Source organism: Pseudophryne corroboree, chromosome 3 (genome assembly GCF_028390025.1).
Source record: "Pseudophryne corroboree isolate aPseCor3 chromosome 3, aPseCor3.hap2, whole genome shotgun sequence".
Classification (NCBI taxonomy): Eukaryota; Metazoa; Chordata; class Amphibia; order Anura; family Myobatrachidae; genus Pseudophryne; species Pseudophryne corroboree.
The window spans coordinates 29,068,360-29,095,090 of record NC_086446.1 but is presented as its reverse complement, the minus strand read 5'-3'; the positions used below and the strand labels follow the sequence as shown (position 1 = coordinate 29,095,090).

At 46.4% G+C, this 26,731-nt stretch overlaps 1 protein-coding gene across 2 annotated transcripts in view; it reads right to left on the bottom strand.

Annotated features, from left to right (window-relative positions):
- Positions 1-26,731, bottom strand: part of LOC135054588 (zinc finger protein OZF-like) — a 123,924-nt gene that overhangs the window by 81,068 nt on the left and 16,125 nt on the right. The window contains exons 2-3 of one of the 2 annotated variants that reach the window (XM_063957756.1): positions 14,525-14,584; positions 7,327-8,184 (exon numbers count right to left, since the gene is read on the bottom strand). In XM_063957756.1, the coding sequence (XP_063813826.1) occupies positions 7,327-8,184; positions 14,525-14,558 (892 nt within the window). In that variant the 5' untranslated portion in view covers positions 14,559-14,584. The remainder of the gene's footprint in view (positions 1-7,326; positions 8,185-14,524; positions 14,585-26,731) is intronic. The other variant, XM_063957757.1, reaches the window with a different exon arrangement.

Sequence of the window (26,731 nt, the reverse complement as noted above, 5' to 3'; positions counted from 1 at the left end):
AGGGGGATATGTGACAAGAACACTGGGATAGTGTTTGAGGGCAGGTATATTTGTCCCAGGTTCTTGTCTTACATGTTTTAGAAAATGTTAACTTCTAGGAAAAATGCTTTTTGTTTTGTCTGAACCTTTTCAGTTTGCTGTAAAAGCTGGGTAAAGGCTCTGAGAGAGAGATAAGGCGAGTTCTAGACATTGGGCCCAGTTCGGGTCTTTGGCCTCACAGAGGGCTAATCAGGGTTTCAGCTGTGTAAGTGTGTTATAGTGCTGCTAACCTGATTAGTATGGGCAGACTGCCTGGGAAGGCTGAGGGATCTGTGTGTGAGAGACACGCTTTCTGATGCAAGTAAGCTATACAGTATGTACTGAAGAACTCTGTGTTTTGTTTAGTGACAGTTAGGAATATCTTATGTTTAGTTAGTGCCGGACAGGCAAGGTATTTTTATTTTGGGGTTTGTTTTATTTTCTGTTTCAATAAAACTGGCCGGGGTCAGTTGTACCAGAAACTGGACTTGTGTTGTTCCTCAGCTGCTGCGTGCTACCATATTCCCCAGGAAAAGGCGCCTTGCACCCCTACAGTGTTACAACTTATATATATATATATAAACAGAAAGTTCAGCACTCACCATAGCAAGCTCACTTATCCTCACAACATCAATAAATAAATGATGGGGGTTTAATTAGTGAATTGCCCAATGCACGGAAGCCTGCATACCGCTCGCCAAGGTACCCCAACTTCATGCAGGTCCTACACTATCACAAAGTCTCAAAAATTAAAACCTGGCAACTGTATCACACATAATATACTGCACACATGCCCACTAGGTTTAATGTGTATCATTCATGCATCTTATGGCTTTTAAAGGTACACTAGTCACCTGACACTGGCTATTAAATTACTAAGGAGCAGCTGACACAGGTTTAGAACAAGTGAGATTACACAGGGGTGCATGAAAAGGCCTGTGACCACGGTTAATAAGAGTTAACCAAAGATTAACCCCGTACCTTGGCGAGCGGTATGCAGGCTTCCGTGCATTGGCCAATTCACTAACTAAACCCCCATCATTTATTTATTGATGTTGTGAGGATAAGTGAGCTTGCTATGGTGAGTGCTGAACTTTCTGTTTGTATATATTTGGGTTGGTGGCCATGGGCTGCATGCACCCCACCCTATGAGTGGTGAGTGCAGATATTGCACCCCGCTTCTGGGGTGGCGAGTGCTGTGGTTTTCTAGATTTGTTTATATATATATATATATATATATATATATAGACAATGTATATGAAAACAGTGCTTATCTTGTTCATAAGGGAGCTAATGTGTGTATGTATGTATATATATATATATATATATATATATATATATATAAAAGACAAACAGTGCTTATATTATACATAAGGGATCTAATGTATAGATATGAAAAATAAAATGAGAAGCACATGGCTGGACGCCATTTTAACACTACTTCCTGTTTCTTCTTGCAGGAAGTTTGGTGTCGGTCTTACAACACTCGGCCACTGGAGGGGGCAAGGGTGTTATTAGGAATTTCAGTGAAGCACATATTTAACAACATTAGTGTGTTTCAGGTGCTGTGCACTTTTGACTTTTACACACTTTAGTTAAGTTTTTTTTACTGAGTCATGGGGACTTGTTTTTCATTGTATACTTGTCTGTGTGCATAATGAGTAAAGGTAATGCAAAAGTAAAAAAGCAGCTTGTCTGCAATGTCTGTGAGAGTATGTTACCTGATGGAACTTACACTTGCACAGTGTGTCTTGCAAATCCGGGTACAAATACGAACCTCTACCCTGATCCTCCTTGGGCGATGATGGCAGGTGTGATGACAGAGTTAAAATTCAGAGCTTGCCGCTGCGCGAAAAGATCGTGAGGTGGCTAGGTCTGATTCTAGGTTAATACTGTCTGAGCTGCCAGAGTGGGCTCAGGATATGTCAAGGACTTTTCAGCGTTTACAAAAGTCCAGGTATAGCGCCATTCCTAACAGTTGTCATCGTTTGTCTCATAATTTACCGGTTTCAGCTGTGTTATATTCTGACTATTCAATGCCAGACCTTATATCTTAGGAGGAACAAGAGGAAGGTGAATTGGGCTAGGAGTCAGACAGTTAAGTTACTGATAATCAGTGATAATCTCATCAGGGCAGTATGCCAGGTTCTAAATTTTACTGAGACTGAGGAACCACTTTCAAAATGATGTTTTATTTGCTAAAACACAGGGCAACGGTGTGTTTTCCTTATTCAGATTCTCTTAATAAGCAGTTAACGGAAGCATGTAAAAATCCAGATAAACGGTTTTCTATGCCTAGGCGGTTTCTGTCTAACTACCCGTTCCCAGAGTCTGACAACTAAATGGGAAAATCCACCAACAGTGGATTCCTTGGTGTCAAAACTTTCAAAGAAGTTAACCATTGCAGTCCCAGCTGCAACGACGCTTAAAGACCCATCAGAACGTAAGCTAGAAGCTATACTAAAGTCATTGTATACAGCAGTAGGGGTGTTGCTTAGACCTTCTTTAGTTGGAGTTTGGGTTAACAAGGCTGTAGTTGCATGGGCAACAGCTCAAGTTAATCCTATAACAGGATCTTTCCTTAGACCAGCTTATACTTCTTGCTGATCACATCTGTGATTCAGCTGAGTATTTAGGTATGGCTTCTATAGACGTCGGACAGGTTAGTTCTCGGCTTTCAGCTTCACTATTTGCGGCCCGACGGGTGCTTTGGCTGCATTCTTGGCAGGCCGAGGCAGAGTCAAAACGAGGAATAGAAGCGTTGCCTTACACTGGCGATATGTTATTTGGTCCTGAATTGGACAAATGGATTTCTCGGGCTACTGAGGGAAAGTCTGTTTTTCTGCCATTGCCCACACCAGTTCCTAAAAGGAAATACGCTGGACCAGCATTCAAATATTTTAGACCTCAGTCCTTTCGAGGCCGTGCTAGAGGAACAATCATACAGAGTAGACGTGGTAGAGGACGTGGTTTTCAACAAACCATGAACCATCGTCAGGACACAAAGTCCGCTGACAAGCCAGTGGCATGACTGGCTTCCAGCCCATCTCGGATCTTCAGTTGTGGGAGCACGCCTTCAAACGTTTTAATTGGCGTGGTTTCAGACATCCACAGATGGGTGGATCCGCAATTTAGTGTTCAAAGGTTACAAAATAGAGTTCGACTGTCTACCACCGATGCGGTTTTTCAAGACAGGTCTGCCTGTGTCAGCAGACAGGAGGGTGGTTCTGCAGACCGCTATTCAGTCTCTCGTAGATTCAGCAGTTTTAATTCAGGTACCAGTACACCAGCAAGGTCAAGGATTTTATTCCAATCTTTTTGTAGTAGCAAAGCCAGATGGCTCGGTCAGACCGATACTGAACCTAAAGGGGCTCAATCAGTACGTCACTTACTACAGATTCAAGATGGAATCCCTGCGGTCAGTGATTGCCGGTTTAGAACCACAGGAATTCATAATTTTGCTGGATCTCAAGGATGCGTACTTACACATTCCAATTTGGCCACCGCATCAGGCGTACTTAAGGTTTGCAGTACAACAAAACCATTAGCAATTTCAGGCACTACAGTTTGGCCTCTCATCAGTGCCTTGGGTATTCACAAAGGTGATGTCTGTGATGATAGCTCATCTCAGATCCCTGGGAGTGATAACAGTTCCGTACTTAGGCCCTCATTCCGAGTTGTTCGCTCTGTATTTTTCTTCACATCGCAGCGATTTTCCGCAAACTGCGCATGCGCAATGTTCGCACCGTGCCTGCACCAAGTAAATTTGCTAAGAAGTTTGGTATTTTACTCACGGCTTAACGAAGAAATTTCTTCGTTCTGGTGATCGGAGTGTGATTGACAGGAAGTGGGTGTTTCTGGGCGGAAACTGGCCGTTTTATGGGTGTGTGTGAAAAAACGCTGCCGTTTCTGGGAAAAACGCAGGAGTGGCTGGACGAACGCTGGGTGTGTTTGTGACGTCAAACCAGGAACGAAACTGACTGAACTGATCGCAGTGGCAGAGTAAGTCTCGAGCTACTCGGAAACTGCAAAGAAATTTCTGATCGCTATTCTATTCGCTATTTTGCGAATCTTTCGTTCGCTATTCTGCTAAGCTAAGATTCACTCCCAGTAGGCGGCGGCTTAGCGTGTGCAGAGCTACTAAAAGCAGCTAGCGAGCGAACAACTCGGAATGAGGGCCTTAGACGACCTTCTCTTCAAGGCTCCATCTCAACAAATACTCCTTCAACATGCTTTACTGACGTACAATGTACTAGTTCAGCACGGTTGGATTGTCAACTTCAAGAAATCAAGCATGGTCCCATCTCAAAGAATTCAATTTCTAGGAATGATTCTGGATGTGGTGGATCAATGGATTTACCTGCCAGAACAGAAAGCACAAAGTATTCGTCATCTGGTACAGTTAGTGCTCAAACCACGGACAGTCTCGGTGCATTTGTGCATTCGACTGTTAGGAAAGATGGTGGTGTCTTTCAAAGCACTCCAGTTCGGAAGATTTCACTCCCATCCTTTTCAACTGGATCTTCTCGCACAGTGGTCAGGCTACAAATTCTTCAGATGGTGCGGTTGTCTCCAAGGGCCAGAGTATCACTACTCTGGTGGCTCCACATACACAATCTCACCGCGGGAAAAAGGTTCGGAGTCTGGAATTGGATAATTCTGACGACAGATGCAAGTCTCAGAGGTTGGGGAGCAGTGGTCCTACATTGTCAGCTTCAGGGTCTATGGTCAGACCGAGAAAGATTACGGTCAATAAATGTCCTGGAACTCAGGACAATTTACAAAGTGCTGCGACAGGCAGTTCACATGCTCCACTCTCAGACGGTTCAAGTTCAGTCAGACAACGCGACGGCAGTCGCATACATCAACAAACAAGGAGGGACTCGAAGTCGCATGGCCCTGCGAGAAGTTGCTCAAATCCTGAATTAGGCCGAGCATCACCAAGTGATATTGTCGGCAGTGTTCATTCCAGGAGTGGAGAACTGGGAAGCAGATTATCTCTGCCTTGTCAATTTTCTTTCAAAGACGTTTGGCTCTTTTGCCAACAGTTCGTACTTTCCTGCAAGGTGTCCTTAGAGTTCAACCTCCATTTATACCACATACAGCTCCATGGGACTTGAATCTAGTTTTAGAGTTTTTGCAGTATTACATTTTTGAACCCTTACAAGATGTGGATGTTAATTTTCTAAGTTGGAAAACAGTTTTTCTATTAGCCTTTGCTTCGGCAAGGCGTTAGGTGCGTTGTCATGCAAACCACTGTATCTGGTGTTTCATGATGACAGAGCGGAACTTCGGACGAATCCCGCTTTTCTACCGAAGGTAGTATCCTCTTTTCACATAAATCCAACCAATTGTAGTTCCTGTGTTCTCAGAAGGTTCAGGAACTCCAGCTACTTTGGATGTGGTACGCGAACTTCGCGTTTATGCAGCCCGAACATCAACAATATGTAAAACGGATACATTGTTCTCTATGATGCAGTCAAGATAGGTTGGCCAGCTTCCAAACAGACCATGGCTAGATAGAGTAAGCTGACCATTCATCAGGCTTACTTTCATGCTGGTTTACAACCGCCTGCATCCATTTCAGCACATTCCACACGTTCTGTGGGAACGTCATGGGCAGCAGGTCGTGGGGCCTCTACGACGCAGCTTTGCCGTGCGGCTACATGGTCATCAGTGCACACGTTTGTGCACTTTTACAAGTTTGATACGTTTGTGGCATCAGCATCTAGCTTTGGCCGTCTAGTGTTACAGGTGCCAACCATCTCTCCCGCCCAATGGGGAAACTTTGTTACGTCCCAAGAGTACTCCAGTGACCTCTAGTGGATGAAAAAGAAAATAGGATTTTGGTACTTACCAGATAAATTCTTTTCTTTGAATCCACAGGGGGCACTGCACGCTCACCCAGAGCAGTTTAACCTGGCTTGTGGTAAGTTCAGTAAATCTTATAGTAACACATTCTCACTGACTTGTTGAAATGTTAAGGTGATTGTTATCTATTGTCATGTCAACTTTCTAGTTGTCCGTTGTTATAATGTTATATGTAATTCTCCATTGTTCATCCTCTCTTTTGCTCCTGTTCAGCTCAGTAAAAAAACACTGAGGCATCTTGGGAGTATGGAGGGGGTGGAGTGTTACTAATTTAAATATTTAAATGTGCCTATCCCTGTTAACGCCCCGTCCATATCCCAAGAGTACTCCAGTGCCCCCTGTGGATTCAAAGAAAAGGATTTATCTGGTAAGTACCAACATCCCTATTATTTCTTCCCTATACCATAAAGAAGCTACTCTACCCAGCTGGGCCCATATAGGAACTTCTACATAATGTCGGTCAATTATGTTGTTTCCAGTTGTTTTTTCAGACCTGTGTGTAACTTTAACAGATTTTCGATGTTCACGGTAAGAATATTGATACTCTTCTGCGATAAATGTAAAACCATTTACAACATTCAGATCAACATTATACTTTTTCTCCTGTATAACTTGTTTTATATACTTCTCACAATTGACTGAAACTTTTCCCACTTTTAGAGCTAGAACATGGTTCCTGTTTCCTATGGATCTTCTGATGTCTTTTCAGACTTGAACTACGTTTACAACATTTCCCACATTCAGAGCATGGAGATGGCTTCTTTCTTGTGTGAGTTCTCTGATGTATAACAAGATCTGATTTCTGTGTAAAACATTTCCCACACTCAGAGCATGGAAATGGTTTCACAACTGCGTGATGTCTCTCATGTATAGTAAGATGTGATTTTGTGGTAAAACATTTCCCACACTCAGAGCATGGAAATGGCTTCTCACCTGTGTGACTTCTCTGATGTTTAACAAGATCTGATTTCTGTGTAAAACATTTCCCGCACTCAGAGCATAGAAATGGCTTCTCACCTGTGTGAAATCTCTGATGTTTAACAAGATCTGATTTCTGTGTAAAACATTTCCCGCACTCAGAGCATGGAAATGGCTTCTCACCTGTGTGAAATCTCTGATGTGTAACAAGATCTGATTTCTGTGTAAAACATTTCCCACACTCACAGCATAGAAATGGCTTCTCACCTGTGTGACTTCTATGATGTTTAAAAAGCTCTGCTTTGTGTGCAAAACATTTCCCACACTCAGAGCATGGAAATGGTTTCTCACCTGTGTGCCTTCTCTGATGCTGAACTACATGACATTTACGCCTAAAATATTTCCCACACTCAGAGCATGGGAATGGTTTCTCACCTGTGTGAGTTCTCTGATGCTGAACTACATGATATTTACGCCTAAAATATTTCCCACACTCAGAGCAGGGAAACGGCTTCTCACCTGTGTGACTTTTCTGATGTTTAACAAGATCTGATTTCTGTATATAAATGTTACTGTCTGTGAGGGTTCCTCCATCACGTGAGACTTGTTCCTCCTTAATATGAGTAGATGTACATTGTGTATTATCTGTAGGAAAATAAATGTAATTGTCTGTGAGGGTTCCTCCATCACATGAGATTGGTTCCTCCTTAATATGAGAAGCTGTATACAGTGTATGATCTGTAGGTGTATAAATGTCATTGTCTGTGAGGGTTTCTCCATCACATGAGACTGGTTCCTCCTTAATATGAGAAGCTGTATACTGTGTATGACCTCTGGGTGTATACATGTCAGTGTGTGTGAGGTCTCCTCCATCACATGAGACTGGTTCCTCCTTAATATGAGTAGATGTATACTGTGTATGACCTGTGGGTGTATACATGTCAGTGTGTGTGAGGTCTCCTCCATCACATGAGACTGACTCCTCCTTAATATGAGTAGATGTATACATGTCAGTGTGTTTGAGGTCTCCTCCGTCACATGAGACTGGTTCCTCCTTAATATGAGTAGATGTATACTGTGTATGACCTGTGGGTGTATACATGTCAGTGTGTGTGAGGTCTCCTCCATCACATGAGACTGACTCCTCCTTAATATGAGTAGATGTATACATGTCAGTGTGTTTGAGGTCTCCTCCGTCACATGAGACTGGTTCCTCCTTAATATGAGTAGATGTATACTGTGTATGATATGTAGGAACATAAATGTCAGTGTCTGACGCAACATCACATAACGCTAATTCCTGCTTAATGCCAGGATGTAGATTTTCATTAGGGATAGTTTCTTCCTTAATTTGAACAGATGGATCTTCATGCAATTCTGTTGGGGGAAAATGTACATTGGATTTAAAATCAGGATTTTTTTGGTACTCACCGTAAAATTGGTTTCTTGCAATCCACCTGAGGAATACTGCTTACTAAGGGTATAGAGTAGTGATGGCTAACCTTGACACTCCAGCTGTTGTTAACTACACATCCCAACATGCCCTGCTACAGTTTTGCTATTTGGTCATGCTAAAACTGATGCAGGGCATGATGGGATGTGTAGTTCAACAACAGCTGGAGTGTCAAGGTTAGCCTTCACTGGTATAGAGGCTGGGTACTTGCAGAAGGAACTTGAGTTAACTTACTAAACTGATGCTCTCTTCACTATATTTCCCACCCACCTCCAACAGGACTTCAGTGTACTTCTTACCAATGTTCAAGTAGAGAAAACCTCAAAGGCTAATTGAAAAGGACAGGAACAAGTGGAGCACAACATATCAGAACATAAGGGAGGAAACAGAGGTTATCGTGCTGCAGATTGTTGGCCAGCAGCAAAACACCGTTTGTGAGCGTAGTAGAGAACAAGACGACCATCTGTTCTATGAATGTTCAAAGTCCAATAATTGTAAATTCATGAAGCTCAGACCACATCTAGGAGATGGAAAATTCACTGGACTAGAAGAGATGTTCCTGTTGTAAAGCAGACAGAACTATTTCCTGATGTAAATGGAACCTTGACACAATTTTAGGCTGATAGGACGGACGAGTTTGAAGGACCACCATGTCAGGACTGGAAATCAGTAAGGGAAATTTCATGACAGGGCTGCATGCCTGGCCGAGGATAATGTAAGAAGGAATGCAATCTTCAAGCTAAGGAAGTGTATCTCCACTGAGTCCAGAGGCTCACAAGGGCCCTTCTGTACAGCCTACAGAACCAAATGAAAGGCTCAAGGAGGCACAGGCGTGACCTAAGGTGGTTGAATATGAATAACCACCTGAATAAAGGTCTGAATCTCGGATCAGGTTCAGCTGAAGCAGAACTGAAAGGACAGAGATCTGACCCTGGATAGACAAAAGGCAAAACCCCTGATCCAAGCCAACCTGCAAAAATGAAAGGAGGTGCGGAAGTCTGAACTGTGAAGCATAGACTCCCCTGTGTATACACCAGATAATTTATATCTTGCACACCCACAGGAAGTGAGCAAGCCCCCTGGGTGAAACGCGTCTTCCGTCACCTCTCTCCGTCAGCCGCCTTACCAGTCCGGTCACCGCCGTTATCAGCGCCTCTCCGCCAGCCCTGCCGCTACAAATCCAGACGTACACAGCCGCTCCATCTGCCTGGATATCGCCGCTGCCGGCTTCCTCCGTCAGTCACGTCTCCCCCAGCCCAGGCATACGCAGGTACAATCAGGATACAGTTCCCTATAACAGCATTGTACTGATGCCAGTCCGGAGCAGCCCTTTTGCAGCCCATACCTGACTTTCGTTACCCCAGCCTGGGATCATAAAACTACAGTCTGTGCAGAATGTATAGTACCAGCATTATCTAGCACCCATATAGGAGTACTTGGCACAGATGAATATATTATTTTAGGCTGCTAATTTAATACATTTTTTGGATTACGTCGTTTACGGCTAAAATCATATGTTTAGCCTTGGACTTATGAGGGCAATTTTGATTCTCTGTGCGTGTGGTTGTGTACATATATACCTGTGAACCGTGTGTTTCATTTAATTTAAATTAACTTAGATATCATTTATCCACGGTACTTAGCACCTTAACATTATTCCACCTCTGGTTACCTATAAAATAACAGAGCCTCCCAGTGGTTAGAGGTGCATATCTTTATGAGACATTATTATCTGAACAAGAGAAGTTCACTCACACATTTGGATTCACCATAGATATCATCCTCATTTACGGCCTCCTATTACTCTTTTCTGTGTTTTCTCTTTTTTTCCTTATTTCAGACTCTCACCAGCGATCCATTGGCAATGGGAATTTGCCCGTATGCCTCTGCCTAACGCTGGCAGCAGATCCTCTTTTTCTTATCCAATATCTTTCCATCATTTCTCTTCTATTTTGGAGTCATTTCTATGCTATTTTCGTGAACTCTCATCAGTGACACCAGAGCAACCAGGGTATTTGTACCCCTACTATCATACCACACTGTAAACGCTCAAATTCGTCCGGTCTTAGAAGCGAATCGGTGTTGGCTTGGTCAGTACTGGGTTGGGAGACTCCCCAGGAAGACAGGGTGTAGTAGATGCCAGAGGCATTCATGCTCTGAGCCTAACACTGACAGCAGATTCACCTTTTTATCCTCAGATTTTTGTCTCCACTTCTATTTTCTTCTTCCAAGTACCTCCATCCTTAGACCTAGGCTCATTTAACTTTACTTACCTGCAAGGTTAAGATTTATAATTTCTTCATCTAGGTTAAATGGCAACATTTCACAGGCCTACATTATTGACCTGGTAAGCCTGGTAGACTGGTTAAGTTTGCAGGCAACACATTTGGTCCCCCTATATAGGGTACTATTAGCATCAGCAATGAATAAGAGACCATTCTGTGGGACGGATTTTTAGTAATTGTTTACTGTTTATTTTATGGTTTGTAAATTGTATCAATTGTATGTTTTCATTGGATACTAGAACTGTTTATTAAATTTACATGTTTTAACATTTCAACACTACAGTCTTCTTTTGACTATTTAAGAGTGCACCCACACAAGAGTCTTCTTTTTCTTTCGATTATTACACCCCTGTGATAGACCCTAGTCACAGCAGTTTATATGTGTGTCAGTCTGCAGAACCGACTTGCCGAGCTATTCACCTATAGCAGCTCCCTTTCCTGGAACTGCCAGCATTCGGTAGTTCTAATTTCCTCCGAGGACTTACGTTCCGAGTAGTACAGGCTCAAGATCATAGACACATGTCATTTTGGGGAAAGGACACTGCAGGTATCAACATACACTCAGTAAAGAATTACTCCCCTGACTGCAGCCAGCAAGGAGGGAGTCTGTGTACGTATACACACCCCAGGGTCCGGGCAGCCAGTGAATAACAGGGCAGACAGATGTGGATCGGAATCCAGGAAGCTTGCCAAGGTCAGAGTTAGAGAGAGAACATAGTCTAGAAACTAGCCAAGGTCAAACACAGAAAACCCCAACAAGAGCAGTATCCAAGTGTTCACTAGCACAGACAAGAGCAGACCGATTACAACTAGCACAAGAGAGCCAGGGAGGAAACCTAACAGAGAAGGAGCAGCAAATCACTACTAGTCCCTGATTAGCTAAGCACAGCTGCAAGAAGCACCCTAATCAGGAGTCAGAGTGCAGCACAGAGCAGTGATGCAGAGTTTGCACAGCTATCTGGTTGCGAGAAGTTGAAATACTGACATGTGTTTCTGAGATGTGCTTTCTCCAGATTCTAACAGCAGTCTTATGAACCTTACGTAAGCCTGGATACCTGAACTACTAAGACCCCTGGCCTTAAGGATCTAGGCTTCAACTGCTATGCCATCAAAGCCGAGTGATTCAAATCTGTGTGAAGAAATGGGACTTTGCTTACGTGATTTCTTCCTAGAGGAAATCAACCACGAGGATCTACATGGCTTGAAGAACCAAATATCACATTCTCTTGGACCAGTCTGGTGCTGGCTTGAAGGACCACATATCACATCCTATTGGGCCAGTCTGGTGCTGGCTTGAAGGACCACATATCACATCCTCTTGGGCCAGTCTGTTCATGGCATGAAGTACCACATACCACCTCCTTTTGGGCCAGTCTGGTGATGGCTTGAAGAACCACATATCACATCCTCCTGGGCCAGTCTGGTGTTATCATAGGAACTCACTGGAATTCCCTAACAAGATCTAAGTCCATTCCCCCAGATGAATTGGGTGGCGACTGAGGAACTGGTCTCACAGTTGTCCAACTAGAGGAGAGGATCAATTCTACTATGATTGCCAGGATATACTTCTCTTATGAAGTGAGTGGCTTCCTTCCTGGCCCTCCAACTTCATGTTTGATTGAATCCTAACTAGCCTTATTCTTCCCAGCAACAGTCTAATACGCAGAATAGACTACACGTATGTACAGATGTCGCACATCAACTTGATCAGTGTAATCTAGTAGCAGTATTGATACTAGTTATTTTATTTATGAGAATAAGATGCACATATTGTGTGAGAAAGACACTCGGTGGGGTCAATTGGCACGGGAGATGGTGCCCTGAGAGGGGCTGTTTGGGGTGAGTGAAGCCACAGTGTATGAGGACACATCTATAAGTTCATCTGAATCAAAATGACTGGAATTTTTTATTTTTTTTAAGGAAAGCCAGTCTGCTGTCTCTTGCACCAATATAATCATATAAGGGTTAGTAATGCATCATAGCAACCATAGCATCCCTACTCTCATAGGCACTTTATCTAATACCGAGGTCCTGCTGGAGGTGGGAGGTGTATATAACATAGGGGACATCAGTTTATTATGTTACCTAGTGAGTGTCTGCTCCTAGTGCCCCACCTCTATACCCAGAGTAACCAGTGTCCCCCAGATAGGGTATGGTGAGTGTCTGCTCCTAGTGCCCCACCTCTATACCCAGAGTAACCAGTGTCCCCCAGATAGGGTATAGTGAGTGTCTGCTCCTAGTGCCCCGCCTCTATACCCAGAGTAACCAGTGTCCCCCAGATAGGGTATAGTGAGTGTCTGCTCCTAGTGCCCCGCCTCTATACCCAGAGTAACCAGTGTCCCCCAGATAGGGTATAGTGAGTGCCTACTCCTAGCGCCCCGCCTCTATACCCAGAGTAACCAGTGCCCCCCAGATAGGGTATAGTAAGTGTCTGCTCCTAGTGCCCCGCCTCTATACCCAGAGTAATCAGTGTCCCCCAGATAGGGTATAAGAGAAATGTTACTTTATCCTCACTACTAATCCTGTCTCATAACAGTATAAATCCTCCTGTCTATTAATAGCTACACATTAAATAATTCAGCGTGTGAATATTATATACAGATGTGTTGTCATACACAACACCTCTCACGGGCATGGATCTGGTGTTACACAAAAACCATGTTACAGAATACATATGTGTGATGCATGTGTGTACAGGACAGACATAGGCGTATGCAGCACATTTTATTAGAGAGTGCATCATCGGAGGGGCGTGTGTAACACTGACAATTGGCACTCAATACAATATACGCCTGTCACTACACCACCATCTCCTCCATGCGCCGTCTCTCATCCACACCACCAACTACTCCCTGCGACGTCTCTCAGCCACATCATCATCTCCTCCCTGCATTGTCTCTCAGCCACACCATCATCTCTTCCCTGCATCCTCTCTCAGCCACACCATCATCTCCTCCCTGCGACGTCTCTCAGCCATCTCCACCCTACATTGTCTCTCAGCCACACCACCATCTCCTCCATGCGCCGTCTCTCATCCACACCATCAACTACTCCCTGCGACGTCTCTCAGCCACACCATCATCTCCTCCTTGAGGCGTCTCTCAGCCACACCATCATCTCCTCCCTGCATCGTCTCTCAGCCACACCATCATCTCTTCCCTGCATCCTCTCTCAGCCACACCATCATCTCCTACCTGCGACGTCTCTCAGCCATCTCCACCCTACATTGTCTCTCAGCCACACCATCATCTCCACCGTGTGCCGTCTCTCATCCTCAACATCATCTACTCCTTGCGACGTCTCTCAGCCACACCATCATCTCCTCCTTGAGTCGTCTCTCAGCCGTACCATCATCTCCTCCCTGCATAGTCTCTCAGCTACACCATCATCTCCTCCCTGCGTCTCCCAGCCACACAATATGCATTTCTCACCACCCCTTCACTTTGTCCCTCAACATGCCCCCCTTCATTCTGTCTCTCTCAGCCTCATACCCTTCAGTGTCTCTCAGTCAGCCCCTCCTTCACCTCTATGTCTCTCGGTACCCCCCGTCCCACACTTCTGATTTCACGTGAATGTCAGTGTGAGACACGGACGGTGAAACCAAGTGTTGCAGACAGACAATAAGGGAGTGTGATGTAATGTCGGCACCGGGTGCCTCCCAGCACTCTGGCTAAAATGTGGTGGTGGTAAAGGCGGGACGGGTCACAGGTGCAAAGTGTGCGGCGGGTGGACCGACGTACCCACTGCCAAAGGGTTCGTTGTACCCAGTTACATAACATATAGGATACAGATGTGTGATGCGTGTGTGTACACGATACAAATTTATGATGTGTGTGTGTAAATGATACAGATGTAAGATGTGTGTGTAGGATACAGATGTATAATGTAGCACCATGTATGATTTATGTGTAAGTTTAATTACACACAGTGATGCTATACACACACACACACACACGACTGTGATTACACCTCCTCTTACCCAGTGACGTGGGGACCCCGTCATTCTCCATCATCGCTTCTGTCACCGGCCCTTCTGTCTCTGGATCAGGAAATTATACTATTATTGCAATATACAGATAGGTTTCATACAATTACAAGTAAGTCACATGGTAATGACCATTTCCTGATGCCTATTATTAATGACATCCTTTAAGTGGGGCTCTTTTTATACACAGCTGGTCTATCTGAGCTGTAGGGAAATAACACTTATGGGCTGGCAGAGGGCTGGGACAGAGATGTAACAGAGTCATCCTATATGGACACCTGAGAGCAGCCTGAGCACTTGGGGAAGGGTCAGTGGCCACGGTACTACAGGGGATCCTTATCGAACACCAGCCCCACAGCACTATGGGAACTGCACCAGGTCTAAGGGAGGGAGCACCGCATTCCCTATGTATCAGGATGACTGGGGGTTACGGCTGGGATACGGTCATTAGGTCGACCACTATTGGTCGACATGCAGTAGGTCGACAGGTTTTCTAGGTCAATGGTCCCTAGGTCGACGTGACAAAAAGTCGACATGAGTTTTTTTACAATTTTTTCAACTTTTTCACACTTTAAGATCCATGTGGACTACAATTGGGAACGGTAACCTGTGCCGAGCGACGCACCTTGCCCGAAGCACGGCAAGCGAAGCGAGCCATTGCAAGGGGACACGGTGCACTAATTGGGGTTCCTGGCCACTCTACGAAGAAAACGAAAAAGAAAACCATCATGTCGACCTTTGTCATGTCGACCTAGAACATGTCAACCTATGGACCATGCTGACCTAGAAACCCTGTCGACCTACTACATGTCGACCAATAGTGGTTGACCTAAGTGTGGTCGACCCAATGACCCATACCCGTTACGGCTCCTGATGCACTGGACACTACGGGATCTCTATGCCTCTGATGACTTCCCCGCCTTGTGCACAACCCAAAAGCAAGAGAACATTGGGCTTGGTCCTATAGGAGTAGAGGGTGGGATGTAATGGTGTCCAAGTTCACCGGAAGTGCGGGATGCTGGCCGAACTCGAACGTTTTTTTAAAGAGTCAGTCATTTACAAGGCAAACCAAGGTCTTGTAAATGAATGCCCCTTTAAAAAAAAAACTCCAAATTTATCCGCATCCCGTACGTCCCTGTGAATTCGGACTCTATTACATCTCGTCCATAGTGTGCGTTTTGGTGGCCGGTACAGTAATCCAGGGATTATAGCCCCTGTAAAATACCACTGTGTGTTCCCGTACGCCAGTGTCTCCATCTGACCATAGCCTCCTGAGCTGCCTGCAGTAACATGCCCGTGATACTTCCATAACACGAACGCCCCATGTTTGAGTGCACAAGCAGCCACCAGCCGTTACTACTCCGCCACATATCTAATACCGTCTGCCCCAATTGCAACAGCAGAAGTGTGCGTGTAAAAAAGACCTGGTAGCCTAAGTTCCTGGAACGATGGGTTAACACGTTCTCGGCACCTGAAAACTATAACACCATATATAACGGAGATCACTTTCCGAGCTCAGGCTAGAAAAAAAAAAATAGGATTTTGATAACCTACCGGTAAATCCTTTTCTCCTAGTCCATAGAGGATGCTGAGGACGACATCAAGACCATGGGGTATAGACGGGATCCGCAGGAGACATGGGCACTCTGAAGACTTTTCATTGGGTGTGAACTGGCTCCTCCCTCTATGCCCCTCCTCCAGACCTCAGTTGTAGGAACTGTGCCCAGGGAGACTGACATTTCGAGGAAAGGAATTACTTAACTAGTGGTGAGATATTTACCAACTCACACCCTCAACCATGCCGCACACATTGCATTCAACATAACACACGCCAACAGGCATGAACTAATTGCAGCAACATGCTGAAACCAAGATAACACAACTTGTGTAACTGTAATAACTAAACTGCAGGTAAAGTACACACTGGGACGGGCGCCCAGGATCCTCTACGGACTAGGAGAAAAATATTTACCGGTAGGTTATCAAAATCCTATTTTCTCATACGTCCTAGAGGATGCTGGGGATGACATCAAGACCATGGGGTCTATACCAAAGCTCCAGTATGGGTGGGAGAGTGCAGATGACCCTGCAGCACAGATTGACCAAACTTTAGGTACTCATCGGCCAAGGTGTCAAACTTGTAGAACTTAGCAAATGTGTTTGACCTTGACCAAGTAGCTGCTCGGCAAAGTTGTAATGCCGAGACCCCCCGGGCAGCCGCCCAGGATGAGCGCACCTTCCTAGTGGAGTGGGCCTTTACCGATGTCGGCAACGGCAATCCAGCCGTAGTATGAGCTTGCTGAATCGTATTTCTAATCCAACGTGCAATAGTCTGCTTGGAAGCAGGACAGCCAATCTTGTTGTGATCATACAGGACAAACAGAGCCTCCGTTTTCCGTAAACGAGCTGTTCTAGCAACATAGATTTTCAAAGCTCTAACCACATCTAGAGACTTTGAATCAGTGAATGTGTCAGTAACTACTGGCACCACAATAGGTTGGTTTATGTGAAAAGCAGAAACCACCTTTGGAAGAAAATGTTGGCGAGTTAGCAACTCTGCCCTATCTTCATGGAAAAATCAGGTAAGGGCTCTTGTGAGACAAGGCCCCCAATTTCGACACCCGCCTTGCGGATGCCAATGCCAAAAGCATCACCACTTTCCAAGTGAGAAACTTCAACTCTATCTTTTGTAGAGGCTCAAACCAATCCGAATGAAGGAACTGCAATACCACGTTAAGGTCCCATGGTGCCACTGGAGGCACGAATGGAGGCTGGATGTGCAGAACCCCTTTCACGAAGGTCTGAACCTCTGGAAGAGAGGCCAATTGTTTTTGGAAGAACACTGAAAAGGCCGAAATCTGGACCTTGATTGATCCCAATCGTAGACCCGTCTCCACACCATCCTGCAAAAAATGGAGAAAACGTCCTAAGTGAAACTCTTCCGCAGGAGCTTTCTTGGATTCACACCAAGACACATATTTTCTCCAAATACGGTGGTAATGTTTTGACGTTACTCCCTTTCTGGCCTGAATAAGGGTGGGGATGACCTCATTAGGAATACCCTTCCTGGCTAGGATACGGCGCTCAACAACCATGCCGTCAAACATAGCCGCGGTAAGTCTTGGTACACACACGGCCCTGCTGCAGCAGGTCCTCCTGAGGAGAAAGAGGCCGAGGATCTCCTATGAGTAACTGCTGAAGATCTGGGTACCAAGCCCTTCTTGGCCGGTATGGGGCAATGCAGATTGCTCGAACCCTTGTCTTTCTTATGATCCTGAGTACTTTTGGGATCAACGGAAAGTGGAGGGAAAACATACACTGACGGAAACACCCACTGGGTCACCAGTGCATCCACTGCTATTGCTTGAGGGTCTCTCGACTTGGAACAGTATCTCTGAAGCTTCTTATTGAGATGAGACGCCATCATGTCTATTTGAGGAACTCCCCAAAGATTTGTCACCTCTGCGAAGACTTCTTGGTGGAGGTCCCACTCTCCTGGATGGAGATCGTGTCTGCTGAGGAAGTCTGCTTCCCAGTTGTCTACTCCCAGAATGAATATTGCCGACAGAGCTTGTAGATGTTTTTCTGCCCAGTGGAGGATTTTTGTCGCCTCTGCCATTGCCGCTCTGCTTTTCGTTCCGCCCTGCCTGTTTATGTATGCGACTGCTGTTACATTGTCCGCCTGGATCTGCACGGGACGGTTTTGAAGAAGATGTACCGCTTGTTGAAGGCCGTTGTAAATGGCTCTTAGCTCCTATGAGTAACTGCTGAAGATCTGGGTACCAAGCCCTTCTTGGCCAGTATGGGGCAATGCAGATTGCTCGAACCCTTGTCTTTCTTATGGTCCTGAGTACTTTTGGGATCAGCGGAAGTGGAGGAAAAACATACACTGACGGTAACACCCACTGGGTCAACAGTGCATCCACTGCTATTGCTTGAGGGTCTCTCGACTTGGAACAGTATCTCTGAAGCTTCTTATTGAGATGAGACGCCATCATGTCTATTTGAGGAACTCCCCAAAGATTTGTCACCTCTGCGAAGACTTCTTGGTGGAGGTCCCACTCTCCTGGATGGAGATCGTGTCTGCTGAGGAAGTCTGCTTCCCAGTTGTCTACTCCCAGAATGAATATTGCCGACTGAGCTTGTAGATGTTTTTCTGCCCAGTGGAGGATTTTTGTCGCCTCTGCCATTGCCGCTCTGCTTTTCGTTCCGCCCTGCCTGTTTATGTATGCGACTGCTGTTACATTGTCCGCCTGGATCTGCACGGGACGGTCTTGAAGAAGATGTACCGCTTGTTGAAGGCCGTTGTAAATGGCTCTTAGCTCCAGAACGTTTATGTGAAGGCAGGCTTCCTGTTGTGACCAACGTCCTTGGAAGTTTTCTCCCTGAGAGACTGCTCCCCAGCCTTGGAGACTTGCATCCATGGTTACTAGGACCCAGTCCTGAATCCCGAACCTGCGTCCCTCTAGCAGGTGAGAGCTGTGCAACCACCACAGGAGAGAAATCCTGGTTTTTGATGACAGGATTATCTTTCTGTGCATGTGTAGGTGTGACCCCGGCCACTTGTCCAACAAGTCCCAATGGAATACTCTGGCATGGAACCTGCCAAACTGTATGGCCTCGTAGGCCGCCACCATTTTCCCCAACAGCCGAATGCACTGATGGATCGACACACTTGATGGTTTCAATATCTGTTTTACCATTTTCTGGATTTCCTTAGCCTTTTCTAGCGGAAGAAATACTCTCTGAACTTCTGTGTCCAGAATCATCCCGAGGAAAGACAACCTTGTCGTCGGTTCCAACTGTGACTTTGGGTAATTTATGATCCACCCGTGTTGTTGGACTATTGACAGGGAGAGGGAGATGTTTTGTAATAACTGCTCCCTGGATCTCGCCTTTATCAGGAGGTCGTCCAGATAAAGGATTATATTGACTCCTTTCTGCCGAAGGAGGACCATAATCTCCGCCATCACCTTGCTGAATACCCTCGTCGCCGTGGAGAGACCGAAAGGTAACGTCTGGAATTGGTAATGGCAATCCTGAATCGCGAATCTCAGATAAGCCTGGTGAGGAGGATAAATGGGAACATGCAGGTAAGCATCCTTTATGTCCACCGACACTAAGTAGTCCCCCTCCTCCAGACTGGCAATCCCTGCCCGAAGTGATTCCATCTTGAACTTGAACCTTTTCAGGAAGAAATTCAGATCTTTTAGATTTAGGATCGGTCTGACCGAGCCGTCCGGCTTCGGAACAACAAAGAGGCTTGAATAAAAACCCCGCCATTGTTGTGATAACGGTACCAGGACTATAACCTGGTCTTGACATCATTTTTGGATTGCCGCTGTTACTGCTTCTCTCTCTGGCGGAGAAGCTGGCAAGGTCGATTTGAAAAATCGGCATGGGGGAATGTCTTGAAACTCTAGTTTGTATCCCTGGGATACTATTTGTAACACCCAGGGATCCAGGCCAGACAGAATCCAATCCTGGCTGAAGAGTTTGAGACGTGCCCCCACCCGAGCGGCCTCTCGCAAGGGAGTTCCAGCATCATGCTGGAGATTTGGCAGAAGTAGGGGTAGACTTCTGCTCTTGGGAACCTGGAGCCGGTGTGGGCTTCTTTCCCCTTCCCCTACCTGCAAAGAAGGGGGAACCTCTCGCCTTTTTGTATTTATTGGGCCGAAAGGACTGCATTTGCGGGTGATAGGTCTTTTTTTCCGGTGCAGGCGCTGAGGGCAAAAATGTTGACTTACCTGCGGTAGCCGCTGAGACTAACGCATCCAGGCCATCGCCAAATAAGGCCTCACCTTTATATGGGAGAGCCTCCATGTTTCTTTTGGAATCTGCATCCGCGTTCCACTGGCGAATACATAACGCCCGCCTAGCCGATACTGCCATGGTAGCGGCTTGTGAACTCAAGAGTCCAATATCCTTCATTGCTTCCAGCATATAGGCGGCAGCGTCCTTGATATTCCCTAACTTAAGGAGTATCTCATCTTTATCAATCGTGTCAATTTCTGATGACACACTTTCTGACCATTTTTCAATAGCGCGACTCACCCATGCGCAGGCAATAGTGGGCCTGAGCAGTGTACCATTGGTAACATAAATGGATTTCAATGTTGTTTCCATTTTGCGGCCTGCCGGCTCTTTAAGAGAAGCCGTGCCAGGAGCAGGGATAATTACCTTCTTTGTTAACCTGGAAAGTGCACTGTCTAACACAGGGGGTGACTCCCATTTTTTCCTGTCTTCAACCGGGAAAGGATAAGCTATGTGAATCCATTTGGGAATACGACATTCTTTATCAGGATTCACCCACATCCCTTCAAACAGAGCATTTAGTTCGTGTGAAGGAGGGAACGTGACTTTGGATTTCTTTTCCTTACATAAATAAGCTTTCTCCTGAGGTACAGGAGTGCTTTCTGTAACCTCCAACACGTCCCTTATAGCCACAATCATATATTGTATACTTTTTGTCAATTTATGATCTCTCTCTCTGGATTCACTATTGTCGACACAAGAATCAGAATCCGTGTCGGTATCAGTGTTTACAACATTTGCAAATGGTCTCTTATGTGACCCAGAGGGGCCGCCCGCATAAGGAATAACAGCATCCTGAAAAATGACATCTTCCACAGATTTTCTCCAGCATGCAGCCTTAGATTCAGACTTATCTAATCTACGGTTAATCAGATGCATACTGTCACGTATCTCTTTCACCCATGCAGGCTCTTGGTGTGCCGGTAGCGCCACCACATTACAACTCTGTGTCCCTAAAATGGCTTCCTCCGGGGAGGAACTCCCTGCCTCAGACATGCCTCACACGTGTACACCACACTCTCAGACACACTGGGACTTATTTTGGGGACAGACCCACAGTAAAATCTGTCAGAGGGACACAGGATAGGAGCAGCCAGTTCACAAACCCAATGCCAGTATTGCCTGTGAACACAGTATGTCCACAGCCCAAAAGCGCTTTTAAATAGTAATATACACTATCAAATGCACCACAATCGCTTTGTGCCCACCCTTTATAGAACCCTGTACTTGTCAGAAGTGGAGGAGAGGACCAGCGTGTTCTCTGCAGCCTGAGGAGAGAGAGAAAATGGTGCTGAGTAGTGTGCTGGCTGCCTGAGGAAGAAGCCCCGCCCCTCAGTATCCACGACAATATTTATACTGGCGGGGGTAGGGCTGTGCCAGCAGCATCTTGTGCCCCCTTTTAGCCAGTTTGAGGTATTTTTCTTGCAGCCCAGGGCGCCCCCCGCGCCCTGCAGTGCCTGTGTGTGTGTGGGCAGCAATGGCGCGCTGCGCTCCCGCCAGCCATGCCGCACCTCAGCCGTCACTTACTTGATAGAAGATCATTCTTCTTATACTCACCTGTCTTCTGACTTCTGGCTCTGTGAGGGGGGTGACAGCGTGCTGTGGGAGTGAGCATCTAGACACGGCTAGCGTTCAGTTTCCTTCAGGAGCTAATGGTGTCCTGTCAGCCAGAAACAGAGCCATGAAACTCTGAGGAAGTTGGTTCTGCTTCTGCCCCCTCAGTCCCAAGAAGCAGGGAGTCTGATGCCAGCAGATCTCCCTGAAAATAAAAAACCTAACATAAGTCTTTTCAGAGAAACTCAGTAGAGCTCCTCAAAGTGCATCCAGTCGACCTGGGCACATTTCTAAAACTGAGGTCTGGAGGAGGGGCATAGAGGGAGGAGCCATTCACACCCAATGAAAAGTCTTTAGAGTGCCCATGTCTCCTGCGGATCCCGTCTATACCCCATGGTCTTGATGTCATCCCCAGCATCCTCTAGGATGTGTGAGAAATAGGAATTTAATACGTACCGGTAATTCCTTTTCTCCTAGTCTGTAGTGGATACTGGGGTCTTGTACTTTTGGACCATGGGGGTATAGATCGGGTCCACTGGAGCCTTGACACTTTAAAACTTTAGTGTGTGTATGTGTGTGCTGGCTCCTCCCCTCTATGCCCCTCCGCCCCTCCTACCAGACTCAGTCTAGGAAAACTGTTCCCGAGGAGACGGACATAATCTGAGAGAAGAATACAGCGGTGCGGCAACAAGCCAACACACAACCAGAAACGAAAGGAGGGCGCTAACCACAACAAAGGATAGCAACCCAACTAAACCTGGATAGCACAACTATCCCAACAACATAACAGGACCGCAACGCCGGTCCAACCCAATACTTACACAGGTAAGCAGGAACGAAGCACTGAGGCGGGCGCCCAGTATCCACTACGGACTAGGAGAAAAGGAATTACCGGTAGGTATTAAATTCCTATTTTCTCTTACGTCCTAGTGGATACTGGGGTCTTGTACTTTAGTACCATGGGGAAGTCCCAAAGCTCCCAAACGGGTTGGATAGTGCTGAGACCCCTGCAAAACCGCCTGACCAAACTGACGGTCATCCTTGGCCAAGGTATCGAACCTATAGAATTTGACAAACGTGTTTAAACCAGACCAAAGTAGCAGCTCGGCACAATTGTAAGGCCGAAACACCCCGGGCAGCTGCCAGGAAGAGCCCACAGACCTCGTCGAGTGGGCCTGAATAGACGTCTGCAAAAGGCAGAGCCGCGAAGTATAGGCTTGTTGAATGGTCAACCGAAGCCAACGAGCAATAAATTGGTCGGCCAGCTTCTAAGCAATCTTGGAGGCATCATAAAGGACAAAAAGCGAGTCAGATTTCCGAAGACGGTCACATCCGTTTGACATACATCCTCAGAGCCCTGACCACATCCAAGGACTCAGGACCAACGGAAGCATCAGACAACAATGGAACCACAATAGGCTAATTCACATGAAAATCTGACACCACCTTAAGCAAAAACTGAGGACGGGTCCTAAGTTCCGCTCTGTCTTCATGAAAAATCAAATAAGGACTCTAACAAGATAAGGCCCCTAATTCAGAGACACGCCTGGCAGACTCCAAGGCCAATAACATCACCATTTTCCAGGTGAGAAATTTTAACTCCACCCTATTTAAGGGTTCAAACCAATCCGACTGAAGGACAGAACCACACTGAGGTCCCACGGAGCCGTGGGAGGCACAAAAGGTGGTTGTATATGAAGAACACCCTTGAGGAAAGTCTGTACTTTAGGTAACACGGCAAGTTGTTTCTGGAAGAAAATAGAGGAGCGTCGAAATCTGGACTTAGATGGAGCCTAAACGTAGGCCATATCCACTCCCACTTGCAGGAAAAGTAGAAAACTACCAATTCTAAATTCCACGGGAGACACCTTTCTACTTTCACATAAGGAAACATACTTTTTCCAGATACGATGATAGTGTTTCGACGTAACCATCTTCCTGGCCTGGACCATGGTGGAAATTACCATGGAGGGAAGACCTTTTCTTGCTAGAATCTCCCTCTCAAGTTCCAAGCCATCAAACATAGCCGGATGTAAGTCTGGAAAGACGAACGGACCTTGCTGAAGAAGATCTTCTTAGACCGGCAGAGGCCAGGGATCCTCCAAAGACATGGTCAGGAGGTTCGAGTACCACCGCCGCCGAGGCCAATCCGGGGCAATTAGGATTGCTTGAATGCTTTCCCTTCTCAGTCTTTTGAGAACCTCTGGGATTAGCGGTAGCGGAGAGAACAGGTATACAAACTGGTACATCCACGGTGTCGTCAGCGCGTCCACTGCTACAGCCTGTGGTTTCCTTGTTCTGGAACAGTAATGGCACAGCTTTTTGTTGAGACAAGAAGCCATCAGATCTATCTGCGGACAGCCCCACCGGTGAATTAACTGTTGAAACACCTGAGGATGGAGGTTCCATTCCCCTGGATGGAGGTCGTGCCTGCTGAGGAAGTCTGCTTCCCAGTTGTCCACTCCTGGAATGAATATGGCTGCTGCTGAGATGGCCCTTAAGTTGGCCTCCGCCCAGAGGAGGATTTTTTTACACCTCTTGCATCGCCGCTCTGCTTCTTGTTCCCCCTTGTCGGTTTATGTACGCCACCGCCGTGGCATTGTTCGATTGAACCTGGATCGCCTGGCCCTTTAAAAGAGGGGAAGTTTGTAGAAGAGCACTGTAAACCGCCCTGAGTTCCAGGATGTTTATCGGTAAAGCCGATTCCTGGACTGACCATAACCCTTGAAACTGGGCCCCTTGGGTCACCGCTCCCCAACCTGACATCCGTTGCAGTAGAAACCACAAGTGGATATTGAAACTTCTGCCCTCTACCAGGTGAGGAATCTGAAGCCACCACGATAGAGAAATCCGGGCTTTTGGAGATAGGGTCACTTCCTGATGCATGTGCAGATGAGAACCCGACCATTTGTCCAGCAGATCCAGTTGAAACGACCGGGCATGAAACCTGCCATATTGGATTGCCGCGTAAGCAGCCACCATCTTGCCCAGTAATCTGATGCGAAGATGTATAGACACCTTGCGAGGACTGAGTACCGAGCGGACCATAGACCGGATAGTCAAGGCATGGTCCATCGGGAGAAACACCTTTTGAGATACAGTGTCCAGTATCATTCCCAGGAACTGAAGACGTTGGGTCGGTTCCAGGTGAGATTTCTTGAAATTGAGGATCCACCCATGATCCGTGAGTAGGCGGGTAGTTGGATCGATGCTGTGTAGCAAACGTTCCTGGACACAGCCTTTATTAGGAGATCGTCCAAGTAGAGGACTATGTTTACTCTCATCCTGCGCAGTTGTAGCATTATCTCCGCCATGACCTTCGTGAAGACCCTCGGAGCTGTGGATAATCCAAAGCGCAAGGCCTGAAACTGGAAATGGTTGTCCAATATGGCGAACCTGAGGTAAGCCCGATGAGGGTGCCACATAGGAATGTGAATGTAAGCATCCTGACATCCAGAGACACCAGGAACTCCCCCTCCTCCAGAGCGGACACCACCGCCCTCAGAGACTCCATCTTGAATTTGAACACCTGCAGATACGGGTTGAGAGACTTCAGATTCAAGATGGGGCGCACCAAACGGTCTGGTTTGGAAACGACAAAAAGACTGGAGTAAAAACCCCTGTTGCATAACAGAGGAGGTACAGGAATCACCACCCCTGTCTGCAAAAGTTTTTGAATAGCCTCTTGTAAGGTAACTTTTGCTGTGGGTAAAGCTGGTAAGCCCGAATTGAAAAACGAGATTTATGGTAAGAACTTAACTTTGTTAAATCTCTTTCTGCAAGGTACACTGGGCTCCACAAGGATAGACATTGGGGTGTAGAGTAGGATCTTGATTCGAGGTACCAACAGGCTCAAAGCTTTGACTGTTCCCAGAATGCCTAGCGCTGCCTCCTCTATAACCCCGCCTCCGTGCACAGAAGCTCAGTTTTTAGTTAACCATCCCAATGCAGTAGCAGGCCAAAGAGACGACAACAGTTAGTAGCATCATACACCACATTCTCAAGACAGGAGAAAGTGTCAGCGGCTAATGCCATACCAACCCAAAGAAGCTAAGTACGTCAGGGTGGGCGCCTTGTGGAGCTCAGTGTATCTCGCAGAAAGAGATTTAACAAAGGTAAGTTCTTACCATAAATCTCGTTTTCTGCTGCGGGGTACACTGGGCTCCACAGGGAATAATATCAGGGATGTTCTAAAGCAGTTCCTTATGGGAGGGGATGCACTGTAGCGGGCACAAGAACCCGGCGTCCAAAGGAAGCATCCTGGGAAGCGGCAGTATCGAAGGCATAGAACCTTATGAACGTGTTCACTGAGGACCACGTAGCCGCCTTGCACAATTGTTCAAGGGTCGCACCACGGCGGGCCGCCCAAGAAGGTCCAACAGACCGAGAAGAATGGGCCTTAATGTTAGAAGGAGCTGGAAGGCCAGCCCAAACATAAGCAGGTGCAATCACCATTCTAATCTATCTGGCCAGGGTCTGCTTGTGAGCAGGCCAGCCACGTTTGTGAAAACCAAACAGAACAAAGAGAGAATCAGACTTCCTGACGGAAGCAGTCCTCTTTACATAGATACGGAGAGCCCGTACCACATCCAAAGACTGCTCTTTGGAAGACAAGTCAGGAGAGGCAAAGGCTGGAACCACGATCTCCTGGTTAAGGTGGAACAAAGACACCACCTTAGGTAAATAACCAGGGCGCGTTCTGAGAACCGCCCTGTCACGGTGAAATATCAGATATGGTGCACTACAAGACAAGGCACCCAAATCCGACACTCGTCTCGCAGAGGCAATAGCCAGCAGAAACACAACCTTAAGAGAAAGCCACTTAAGGTCCGC